This window comes from Varanus komodoensis, unplaced genomic scaffold (assembly GCF_004798865.1).
Source record: "Varanus komodoensis strain SLA01 unplaced genomic scaffold, ASM479886v1 scaffold5, whole genome shotgun sequence".
In the NCBI taxonomy this organism is placed as follows: Eukaryota; Metazoa; Chordata; class Lepidosauria; order Squamata; family Varanidae; genus Varanus; species Varanus komodoensis.
Window position 1 is genome coordinate 49885433 of NW_025336087.1, and position 12676 is coordinate 49898108.

At 40.0% G+C, this 12676-nt stretch overlaps 1 protein-coding gene across 5 annotated transcripts in view; it reads right to left on the reverse strand.

Moving 5' to 3' along the window:
• TJP2 (tight junction protein 2) overlaps nt 1-12676 on the reverse strand; it is a 74869-nt gene continuing 62193 nt past the window's right edge. For all 5 annotated transcript variants that reach the window (XM_044445777.1, XM_044445776.1, XM_044445775.1 and 2 more), the window contains 10 exons: nt 12390-12577; nt 10508-10603; nt 9962-10041; nt 9616-9826; nt 6205-6305; nt 4762-4974; nt 3707-3817; nt 3105-3431; nt 2164-2249; nt 1-836 (listed from right to left, as the gene is read on the reverse strand). In XM_044445777.1, coding sequence (XP_044301712.1) covers nt 671-836; nt 2164-2249; nt 3105-3431; nt 3707-3817; nt 4762-4974; nt 6205-6305; nt 9616-9826; nt 9962-10041; nt 10508-10603; nt 12390-12577 — 1579 coding nt within the window. In that variant the 3' untranslated portion in view covers nt 1-670. The remainder of the gene's footprint in view (nt 837-2163; nt 2250-3104; nt 3432-3706; nt 3818-4761; nt 4975-6204; nt 6306-9615; nt 9827-9961; nt 10042-10507; nt 10604-12389; nt 12578-12676) is intronic.

Here is a 12676-nt window from a genome sequence, read left to right on the forward strand (position 1 = left end):
TTATTTGTAGAATATAACCCTTTATTATGCTATGACTCAAGGGTTTAAGACACAAACTTCATTTTCTACATAATTTTTCAATTTCAGTGTTCTCTGGCCTTGTTGCAGCCAGCCAGGCAGTTCTTCACATGTACAGTTATTGCTTATGAAAAATTGTACAGAGGTCTATTTAAAGTAGAAAAATAGCATCCAAGGGCAAAATGGTAGCCATGAAACATACAAAAGTTAGGCTACAGAAACATTATGGCTTTGCACAAGCATCAGATGAGAACAATTGAAGACACGTTTTGTTAGAAAGGCACTTTGTTTCATTTTTCTTGCACTAAAGCGCTGTGTATTTTTTTAAAATCAAGTTTCCATCATGTCACCATAAAAAGAATAGTTTAAAAAGGCAATTTGAATGTGGAAAAGTTAAAAATACATAGATTGCAGAAATCAATACAAACTTTTAAAATAGATTTTTGGTGGTCCTGCAAAATAGGCAACAGCGTTCAGGCAACAGTGAGACATTATCTCCCTTATTTAGATGAAGTTCTGTCATTCCAGTGTGTAGAAACCTACTGAGTTTATCGGTAACCCCATATATACATACAACTCTTGAAAGAAGCCAGGGTTCCATTTTGGCTGTGGAAGTGGTTTCAAAACCATGATTCTAGGGCTGCCAATGAATCTATAATTCCGTATCTCTGTATCTGGATGTTGGCCCATAGTATCCACGTTTAGACTGATCAGAGAGCTGTTTTCGATAGTCTTCCTCCTCTGCATCACTGCCGTAACTTCCTTGTTTATCTAGGTAAGATCTAGCAGATTGTTTCTGAGGTTCTGGAAGTCTAGAACTAACATCAAAACACACTAAGTGAACATGGACATTACTAGTGCTCAGAAAGTTAGCATTCCAAGAAGGTCTATAACCAAAGTAAAGACAGCCTAATGATTACTTTCAAGGCTGCGTCAAGTTTTATCACCATTATTATCAGCACTGCCAAGACGCTTTTCCCCATGGTTGCGCTTCACTCAAAACAAAGTCAAACAAATTAAAACCAGTATTTAGAAGATCCTTACTACACTCTTCCTAATAAACATAGTTTGGCATGTGTATGGAGGTGTCATACTTTCCTTGTGACATCACAGAAGAAAATCAAGGTGTTATCCCACCATCCCATAATGGAAAAATATAGAGTGTCTTTTTACACTATTTTGAATAAAATGCTGTGTTAGCAATAGTTCTTTGCTTGCTTTTATTAATGCTGTCAAGGTCACACACAAGAAATTTGACAGTACATGTTTTGATAATCCACTGCTATTTCTGCTGCATGAGCTGACCTGCTTCACCCTATACCCAATGATAGGGCCAGCCCTGACATGGGCTGCTTTTGCAGGAATGTGAACATTGCATAAATTTGGACAGCTGCACTATGTATAAAGCATTCAGTCATCATTGCTTGCATATGGAACAATGGAACATGGAACAGCTTTTGGATGACAGTATTTCAATCAGCCTTCAATTTACAGCTAACCATTCTGCATTTAATCCACTTACATCCCTTTCAGTCTATGAAAATATTTTAAGCAAACAGCTCAGTTCTATGCCTATTTACTTAGCATATAGGTGGGAGGGGATACGAAGTAGATGTGGTTATATCCAACTACACTAAATGGATCTACACTAAAGAGGATTAACATTGTATACAGCCATAGTCAGGGATGCTGTTCTATGGATGGGCGGGTGGGGGGGGGGAGAGATAGTGGAGTGGTTTAAGTAAAAGCACACCTGTGTTTGCGAAAGGTAATAGAATTAGAGGAGAAAAGAACAAAAGAAGAAACAAGGCCTAGAAGATAGGATGGAATAAGGATGTGGACAGCTTTAATAATATGGACAAGGTGTTTGTTCTGGATACACCCATGACTAGGAACCCAGTGCAAGATTTGAGGAAGGACACAGCATGATCAGTACCATAGAGGAGGGCAATAATTCTGGCAATGAGCAAGCAATATTATAAATTCAACTAAACCACAGATCAACTTGTACCATTTTAATAGCAAATACATTCTACCAACTTGCTTATGGAGACATACTCTTCTTGGAAGACTCATAATTTCTCAAATTCAGTATCCTTATTCAAAAGTACAAAATTCATAAAAAGGACATGCAAAACCAATTACCTTGCTGTCTGGGACCAGTTTTGCTCTGGCTTCTGTGTTTTGATTGGGACAGCATAAATGTCTGGGTGTTTCTGAGCTATTTCCACCTATTAAAAAACACACACAGATGATCAGAACATTTCAAGCTTTTTTTTTTTCAAACTGCAAATGGATGGCCAACCACAATACTATTATTTACAGTGAGATGCTAGCACATTCCATTTCTGTGTTTTAGATTACTACACTACTCAAGAAACATACAAAAAGCAGAGAACAATGCTATTAATACACTGCTCCCAGCAATAAAAATTAATGGAGAAAGACTAAAATGTGGAATATTTCTTTCTGTTCAGAACAAGCCCTATGGCTCTGATCCAAAGGGGTCCTTCTGAGAAAAGTGACCCAGTGGAAAATGCTGCACAGGAGAAGGGAATGTAATCAATTTTCTTCTTTCTGCAGTTGTCCTGTGCTCTTCTAGAGGAGTCTTCAAGTTTCTAAACCAGATTTTCAGGGAGTACAAGGGAAAATCAGTAAGAGTCCCTTCCTCTATAATTCAGAATCAGATCTCCCTCCTCTGCTGGTTTTTCCTGAAAATTCTCACACACAGTAGCAGTGATAAAAACAGAAACAAAAATATCTGCTGGTGTTAATTGGAAAGATAAAGACATGAGGAGATTTTGAAGGGGGGAAAGAAAATTACTTCCACTTCCTGGAGCACCATGATCCCAAACTGAATCAAGGCCACTTGCACTTTCATGAAGGTAAACAAAACAATCACACATAGCTCTACTATGCACCACTACCCACATGTTTGGTTTAGCCCTTACTTGAGTAGCACTCTAATTACAGGATCCAACCCATACCTTTAATTAGGTTTTAACAGTAGTTTAATTCAGTGGCAACATAATGTAAAACTGAACAAGTACACAAGACAAGAGTAGAATCGTGCTTTTTCAAAATACCCTGGCATTTTGTGCTTCTTGCAGTTCTTGCATTCTTTGAAGCCTTGCTTTGTGGTCCATTTTTTCAAATATTTTAACTTTCCCCAGCACTGATTTTGGTGTGTTCCCGTGTTCCTCTAAACCTTCCACGGATTTCTCCTCCACTTCGACTGGTGGAACAGCTGGTTGAGAGGATTTTGGTTTAGGACGGCCAAAAGTAGGCTTGACAGCTACAGGGGGAGGAACAAATTTAGCTGGTACTCCAGAAGTTTCAGCATTAGGGCTGTTTGTTCTGGGTTCATAATTTTTGGGGACATCATATGGATCTTCTCTGTTTTGCATTTTACCCTGTTAATATAAAACAAAAGCAAGTGTGAGTAGGAATGAACAAACACAAGAAACCAGTTAATATATCTTGTAAAGCCTACACTGATGTTTTTTAATTAAAGAAACACAGTCAGTCAAGACATAGCTAATCTTTTCCTTAGGTCTAGGATGAAAATTTAGAGCTGGGAACTAAAGAGGAGATAATGAAAGACATCAGGAGCGTAACATGCTCTTAGTAAATGATGAAACACTGCTAATGCCAGTCATTAGTAATAGCTATTTTCTTCTTACATTACCTTTGGGGGTTCAGGCTTGAATGCTGGAGGTGGGCTGGGGTCCCTCAGAACTTCTCTGCTACCAGCTCTTCTCATTTGAGTTCTTGGTTCAGGGCTGGATTTCCTAAAACTCTATGGACAAGTAACAGTAGCCCATTACACATGCATATATGTTGTTTTTGACTTGTGCAAGGCATAGTTACAACCGCTAGCAAAAAAAAAAAAAAAGATGAGTACATTTTTATCAATTTAGAATATGGATTTGCCAGCAGTACTGTTTGGCAAGGTTTTTCATTTATATTCCCCTGTGCTGAATCACTTAGCTTTAAGAAATCCATTGACCTGATTTGGTTTCTTAACTGTGGGTTGTTTGTGAGTAATTGGGAGCGAGCACATGTGCTCTGACCTTTCATCTGCTTCCAGTTTTGCTTGATAACCGTAAACCATGAGTTGTTTCTCCCTCACCAACCCTAAGTATTCGATTCAGTGAATGGTATCAGTGAGCAGCTGAGTGATCAGGAGTCAGCTAATTCACTTGCTCCTGCATACTCACAAACAACATATGGTTTGTTAATCATGCACTGTTTGGTTATGCAAATGAGATCTTTCTTGCACTTTACTCTTTCAAGGGTTCTGTATTCAATATTTGCATGAAGTATGATTAATTTCAGCCAACAATATTCATGGAAAATATTTGCTTGCCTGTCAACTTTATGGATTTCCAATTTGCAATTTTGAGGACACTTCTCATAAACTGCCCTACAGCGTACTTCAGAAATAATGGTTCAAAGAGAAAAAAGAATACCAACTCTTTCTGCAGGCTCTACAAAACTGGATTTTCTATCTAGCAATCTTTTTCACAGCAAGTTAAGCTGAAGCAGATAAATTTCCCCTTTTGTCAATGCAAATAAACCTACGCTAATCTTCCACTAACATTATGCTTGTTAAACAATGTACACAGATGTCCTAAAATGACATAAACTTTTGTCCAGGCATCATTGTGTCAGGGATTTTCTGTCACTGTTTCACGATGTATTGTTTTGAGAGAGAATACTTTTCTTTTCTGGACTTCTTACCTCCTCATGCTGCACTGGTTCAGAGGACCGACTAATGGAAGAGACTGTTGGCTCATAGAAAGGTTCATCAAGCTCGTTGTCTGTATATGCCCCACCTTCTCCATCAGTGTCTTCCATGTCACTGATCAATCGGCTATCACAGCTCAGATAGTCAGCACCCATGGCTGTTAAGTATGACATACGATCTTCAATGTCATCCTCCATTCCTTCCAGCTATAAAAGAGTTTGAGAAGAGGTTATGATTCCCTTGTCACATGAACGTAACAGAGCAAGACACAAAACAGAAATAGCTTCAATATATGAGATAATGTGCAATGTAACAAACAATTAATGGCACAGTCCAATAAGTCTCTATCTGAATGCCGGGGACATGCAGGTATCCTATGCAGGGAGGGAGAAGTACAGAGGCAAAGAATGCCTTTGTGCTCCCCCTACCCTGAAGAACAGCCTATTTCGGCCATCTAAATGTGGTGCTTTGAAGTGGAAGGGAAGGATACTGAGGTACTGGTGTCCTCTCCATCCTGCCCTCAGGAATGCCCCTAAGTGCCCTTCTAGGAGGTCAACTTCTTAGAGAAGCAAGCAGTGCAGTTCTCGTCATGCCAGTTGTGACTCAAGCTGGCAGGACAAGAACTGCACTGGTGACAGTGCAGCTGTGCAGCTCAGTTGTGACACCTTAGCTGGGAATCCAGTGGGGGGGACTCAAGCATGCATTCCCAGCTAAGGTGTCAGAATGCTTTTCTATCCTCACACCAGGGTAAATCGGAGACATCCTATGGCTGTCTGGATGCTAATGACCATAGGATTCCTCTCTCCCGGACTCAGTGATTAAGAGCAAGAAAATATGTTGGCAGGTTGTTTTGTTTTGATTCCTACTGCTAATCTTTGAGCCAGATTTTCCCCCAACTATGTAACTACCTTTCACAACTAATGAAATTAAACTCAGGGATTTCTACATTCTATGCATAGGAAAATTCTCTGCCTGTACGATTGAGTGGTGAGGAATTGCTTATACTCCAAGGGGCAAATTCAATCTCAGAGAAGTTCTTGAGGGCCACATTACACTGGTAGGCTGGGCCAGAAATACATAAAATGACAGAATATTTTAGCTTAAAGTGGTTACTACCAGTAACTAAGCCTTAGAACACACATTTCAACCTTTTCTAATAGAAAATGGACTACACAAAAGCCACAAAACCATCACACAACTGGTGGTTGGAGGAAATGGAGTTGAGTCACCAGAGGAAAGCTGGAGCAGCAGCTTTCTGGCCCTTGGGCCCAAGATTCCCCTTGCCTGATTTAATAGGAAATCCTATTGTACACATAAACTCTTATCACAGGAAAGCTTCTGTCCAGACTAGAGACAGCTCCCACCCGTTTGCTCACTCGCTCTCTCTCACTCTCTCTCTCTCACACACACACACAGAGGAGCATTTGACTACATACCTTTCCTTCTGAAACCCAAACTGCTTCACTCTGCTGCTGTTGAATAGTATCTTTGAGACTGCCATACCAGCCATCATTGGCTGAATTTAAGTCAATGGTAGCTGCAGAGATTTAAAAAAAGTATTATTTTAAAACATTAGCCCCATTTATTTCAATGCATTGCTTTTAGTCATTTTCAAGTGAACAGTGGCATTTCATTATGTTTGGGTATCTTTCCAGCTACCAAACACAGTTATTCCAGCTGTCCTAGAATGGGATGTTTGGTGTCTAAGAGCAAAACATAACATTGGGGCAGCACCTATTCAGTTAAAGATGATGAAATTAGTAGTAAGTTATGGGTCTTTATGATAATTACGCTACAATGTATCGTGTATTCTTTCATTCTTAGTTCAGGCACAAGTTAGGCTCTTGATTTTGCAACAAATCTCTGTAACTTATTACTGATTTCATTTTCTCTGACAATCTCCTCCTGCAATGTGAACCCAACACCAAAATAGGCTAGACCAAACCTTTCCTGCTTGTCCCCCAGTTCAATAGTGCAGGGGTCCTCTACACAGCAGCCACAGCCCATGCACCGTCTCAATTTTTTGGTGCTCCCCAGTGCTGTGAAGTTTGGGTGGCATGCGGGGGGGGCGGGGGAGATGTTGGGAGAAGTATTGAGGGGGAATCTGTCTCTCTCCTCACTTCCTGTGGGACTGACAGAGCAGTGGGCAGAAGTGTTTCCCAATGCAGAATCCGAGTCTGAAGGGCTTGCCCAATATTGACTATATTGTGGGGAATTACTACTGTCTACTTCCTCTGTGTTGCTGCTGCTGCTGTCACCACCACCTTGCCTCTCAGCTTGTACAAGAAGGGGCAGGTGGCAGCTTGGAACCACATGCAAAGCCTGCTTTCCATTTGCACCATGCGAACATGCTGGGGGCTTTGCACTGGACTTTGAAGTGTGGCTTTGCAGCTTGGAGCGTTCCAGAGCTGTCAAGGTATGCAGCTAGGTGAAAGGAGCTTTACGAACTGAGCCAAGAGAAAGTGGAGGCTGCAGGTGAGGCAAGAGAGCACTCACCCTTCCTTCCTTCCCTCCTTGCCCTGCTCATAATGATAACGAACCCTTCTGCAACAGGCCTCCCTCCCTACTTTTCTAAGGCTTAGCAAGGCTGAACACATGGAAGTTAGGAAAAGGGACTGCTGTGCGTCAAGCACCATCTGTCAGCTCTGATTAGGCAGAGCTGGAGAAGGGAGGAAGGAAGGGCCAGAGAGAGAATAAAAACAGGGGAACTTTTCTTTAATAGCTGTTTCATGATAATTGCTGTAGTTCTCCCTGTCCATAAGCAGAGGACAGAACAATCTGAGTCCATCACTGGTAACTTTTCCCAAATTCCCCTTTCATTTCCACTTCCTTCCTTTTTGCCTTTTTCTCATTCCCTCCCCAGCATTTTCTGCTCCTTCACCGATTCAGCATTGCTCTCCCCTCCCCTATTTCCTTCCAAATTTCCTCATGACTTTTTTCCTTCCTGTTTTCTTAACTGCTTCAACTTAAGAGGTCCTCTCCACACACATAGCCATATTCTAGGCAGGAGGGAATATTTATGTTGTGTGTGAATGAAAGGGGCATGTATGGCATAGACAGAGCAATTTTGGTGGTCTATTCAGAACGGGACCTTCTGAAGTATATGGGGCTTAATCCCATAAAATACTGAACCAGACTGCAGATGTAGTAAGGAAGCTTCCTTCAGTGTTGACATCATTCTCCATACAATGGTAAAACCTTCCCAGAGAGTACTGCTGCCTCCTTTTCCTGACACCCCAGCTCATCTATCTATAGGTATTGAGCTGAGGCTGTTCTTTAATACTGAGTAAGAATATTCATTCATCCAGCCATTCTGTGTTCCTGCAGTCACCAAGATTTTGAATACCAAAACCCCAGTCACAGCACAGCTCCCTTCCTGCAATTTAAACACTGGGGTTAAGGAGTCATTGGTGTGATTTCCGAATCCTGCATCCTCAGTCAAGAGCTCTTCCCATCTCTGTCAGTGGGGCTTCCTCTCCTCCCTCCTAACTGTTTAAGCTTCAGTTTAGCTTGACTTGTTGCTGCGGTTAACCAGGGACTTCCTCCAAGTCTCCATCAAATTAATTGCATGTCACCCTGTGGCCACAAATGTATACAGTGATGTTGGCATTCCATGTGAAAATAACAAAGATCCATATTTTGTGTCACATCAAGCACAAGATCTGTGATGTTCATTGCACACAATAGAGACACAATAAAATCTTTAATGGGGTGGAGGTTTTATGAAGCTCCCATGTAAAAATCAAGCAAATGTATGATGATCAATTTCTGACTTATTAAATCTGATTTAACTTTCTATTATATCTCCCAGGGTAGCTATTTTGTACTGTGCCTGTGCCACTTTATTAAAACTTTAAATGTGCCCTGGAGGCAAAATAGCTTGGAGACCCCTGGATTAGGGCTTGAGCAAGAGCACCTGAAAGCATATACCTCATTTGGTCTGAAATAGTGCCATGTATCTGGTACTTAATCCATGCATTTACATTCAGAATGTCTGGGAAGAGCACTCTGTCACTTCCCTAGGGTAGCTTCTTCCACTACTCCAGAATTCTTATCTTTATTTTATTTTAAATCACTTTCCTTTAGTTTCAAACCATCTTGTCCTAACATCAGTAGAATGGGCCTTTAGAGCATCCTTTACAAAAAAAAAAAAAAAATATTTGGAAAGATGGCTATATATTCTGCTGACTGTTGGAAATCTGGAGGAACTGAATGCATTGTCTATTTCATTGCCTTTTAAAATAGCTTATTTGAACATGGGCAAAGCCCACTGTAGAAATCAAATGAACACTTCCTATACAATGGAAAGAAGCAAAAATAGGTCTTCTGTGAAACTAGGTCACCAGAAAATATGAAATGCATGATTCACATGTAAGAAGCAAGACATAATCCCTACTTAAATTCCATTTATTACAGCGAGGTTTGGAGAGCAGTTACACTCAATTATGCTGAAATTGTCCAGTACAATGATGACATAATGTCCTCCAGTGGTGCCACCTAAAATTCACTCTACATTTGGAGTACAGAACCCCTTTCAGCTCAAGGACTGAATTCCGCTTCAAACAAACTCTTGGAGTCCATGTTCCACTGGTGGGCAGGCAAAAAGATCAAAGCTAAAAATAGCAGCATGATAGAACTTAAAGCTTTTATTGCTGGTAATTAAGCCTTAGGAGAGGCATTTCAACCTTTTGGAATAGGGAAAAAAACTTCCAAAAACTTCAAAATGAACCCCTGAGAGCCATCTTGAAATTCCTGGATTTGGACTCTGATTTTAGGTTATGCGCCCTTGCTCTACGTCTATGAATGCTTTTGGGAAAAGACAAAAAAAAGGAGGCATTTTCACTTACCTGTAAAAAGATGCAAACAAGTCTTTTTCAGCTTATTTGCTTGATCATAAATCTTCCGTGAGCTCTTGTTAGATGTGGGAATCAACCTTTGCCTCATGATTTTCACACCCTGTCTGCTGTCTGGGTTGAAAAATACTACAATTGGGAACCACTGAGTGTAGTTTAACAGATCCACAGCTTTGGGAGTCACATCCAACAAAGCATGTTTATCCTGATTAAAAAAGCAAGACAGTAATATGGAGGTTATATTTGTGGAAGTGAAGGTGGGAGGACACAATAGCACTATCAATATCTACAAGTTTTATTTTATTATGGTGGTATTTAAACAAAAGGTAAGAATACATACCTGCTCAATAATTTGCCGCACAGTGTTCAAACGTACAACGCCAGTGGATTTCTCTGAGCCTGCATCTTTAGGTTCTGTTTCTGCAGAAGTAATATATTTGTGTTACTATTCATTTAAATTACTTCTCTGAAGACCACCAGAATTTTTAACTGGTGCTAAGCATTACCATCCAGATTCTAATGAGGGAAGGAACATCTGAATATGTGCCACTATGTTTGTGCCTGTTGTACTGGCTACCAAGAGTTTCTGGACTAAAATTCAAAGTACTGATACAAGTTGGCAAGTACACAAGACAAGGTCTTTTTTGGTGGTGGCCCCACCATTGTGAAATTCTTTTCCAGCAAGCATTTGCTAGGCCTCTTCAATTCCATTGTTAAACCTTAAAAACATATGTTTATTATTTAAGTTTTTTCACTTTATGCTTATACAAATTGTCTAACATTCTGTTGCATCTACTTGTGAGCTGTCTGAGAACTTGCTTCTGAAAAGTGACTAATAAATAATTGAAATAGAATAGAAACAGGAAAGGAACACTGAATGACTTACTTGCTGCTTGATAGAGCTCGGGCAGCTCACTGCACAACTTCTCCATTGCTATGTCTGCAATGGGACCAAACAGTACCACAGGCCTTTTAAAACCGGCTGCAAATAGAAAGTTGCACATAATTTTGTTTCCTTGGTAATCATGATCAAAATGAAAAGACATTCGATTAACCATGAATAACCTACGCAATAAATTTGTCCTCACCACTAAGACAAGGTTTGGCAGTGGCTAATAAGCTGTAGCTGTCATATTCAAATGCAATTTCTGCAAATAATCAACACAGTTTGACTCTACGAAAATTCCTACAAGAATAGCAAAACACCTGCAATGTGGCACAAAGTTTCACTGACCTCTTTAAAAGCTCAAAAAAAGCCCTGTATATGTAATTATATCTATAACTGACTCCGGAGATCTTTGGCAATCTTATCAGTCATTCCATGACCAACAGGGAACATCCCATAAGTGGCCCTTCTTAGCAGTGGTGCCCACACTCTGGAATGCTCTCCCATGTGTGGGTCAAGAAATGGAAACTAAGGCGAGCTTGAAAAGCTCTTTAAAATGCATCTGTTCACTCAGGCTTTCCCCAATTTATTTACTTATTATTACAAGCATTTATATCCTGTCCTTCCGCTCACCCCACCACCCATGACTCAAAGGAAACTGATACTCTACACCCAAAATGTTGCTCAATTGGTATAGGATGATCTGGGATGGAGTACAAATTATTGGAAGAATTTATTTGAGGTTATTTGGACAAGAAGTTAATTTGATGGCTTTGCCTCTTGTAATTCTAGTAGTTCTTTCAACTGCATAATTTCTATGCAGATATGTGTCCTATAGGCCTGAGCACTGAATCGTTTAAATGCCCAGCAACATGCTTGGAGTGGACCGATCAGTAGGGAAAGGGAGCCAAGGAGGGGATGGTCATGAATGGAGACTGCTGTAAGCCAGACGGGAAGCTCTCTGACTTACTGTATCCCATAGGCCAGAATCTGCCAACCCTGGCTTAAAAGAATATGAGTAACCTAAAGGGTGGGCATTTCTAATTTATTATCAGTACAGTGTTTTCACATTCATAAGGCTTGTCTATTTAAATGAGTTTAATGTTAATATAACAATATAGGTTGTGTTCTGTCCAACACAAATAGATTCATATTTTTTGTAAATCAAACTTGAATGTAATGGTTAGAACTAAGCAAGAATGCCCTTGAAATGACCTTCAATATTTTCAAACCTTATCAACATATGATCCTCTGCTCTTATCTCAGAGGGTGGGATGCATTCTTTCCCATGCAACATCAGCACAACAGGTAAGCAGCACTTATATTTAAAAAAAGTACAGCTGCACAATACATTTCAAGAAAAGGAAATGTATAGCAATATAATTGAACACTAACATGTTTGGAGGAATATTTACTAAGCAAGTCTATAAATGAACCAGTCAGATCTTGAAAAGTACTTTAGCTGTTACAATCAGAACAGGGACAAAGCCTATATTATGTCCGTATAATGTCTAATATGTCTTTTTTCATTTAAGCATTATGAACAAGCTCTGCCCAGTGGTTTTCAGGATGTGTTTCCACATTTCATACTCCATGGGCATTATGGAAATTCACAACAGTTACTGGGGTAGATATGTACATATATATATTTTCAGAAATACTGCTAGATTTAAAAAATACACTTCTAGAAAAATTGGTTCACATATACAGCTGAGATGCTTTTAGACAGTCCAAAACATAGTCATTACCACAGACAGACTTTACCACTTGCTGTTAGCCTAAAGCCAGAACTGATTAGATAGTTGTCAGAAAAAATACCAGTAGCTGTCCTTTACAAATGAGGAAATCAATAAGGAGTTCTGATATGCTGTCACTCACTCACCCTCCCGGAGCATAACTCGTTCATAGGCTGGAAATTTAGTGCTAACAGATGCAATGGCTGTCAAATCTTCACGGCTCTTCTTTAAATTCTTCTTCATTCCAGATCGTTGGCCTCGCATCCGCCAGAAGTCTGCCCGATCACTAGAGCCATCTCTCTGAGCATTCTGAACACTGGCCATCTGTTCAGCCCTGAAAGAGACAATATTTAGTCCATTTGTAAAAACCACTAAAGTTTGCCAAAACAAAACATTTTAAAATATAACTTATTGTATAGTTGTGAATGGGTGC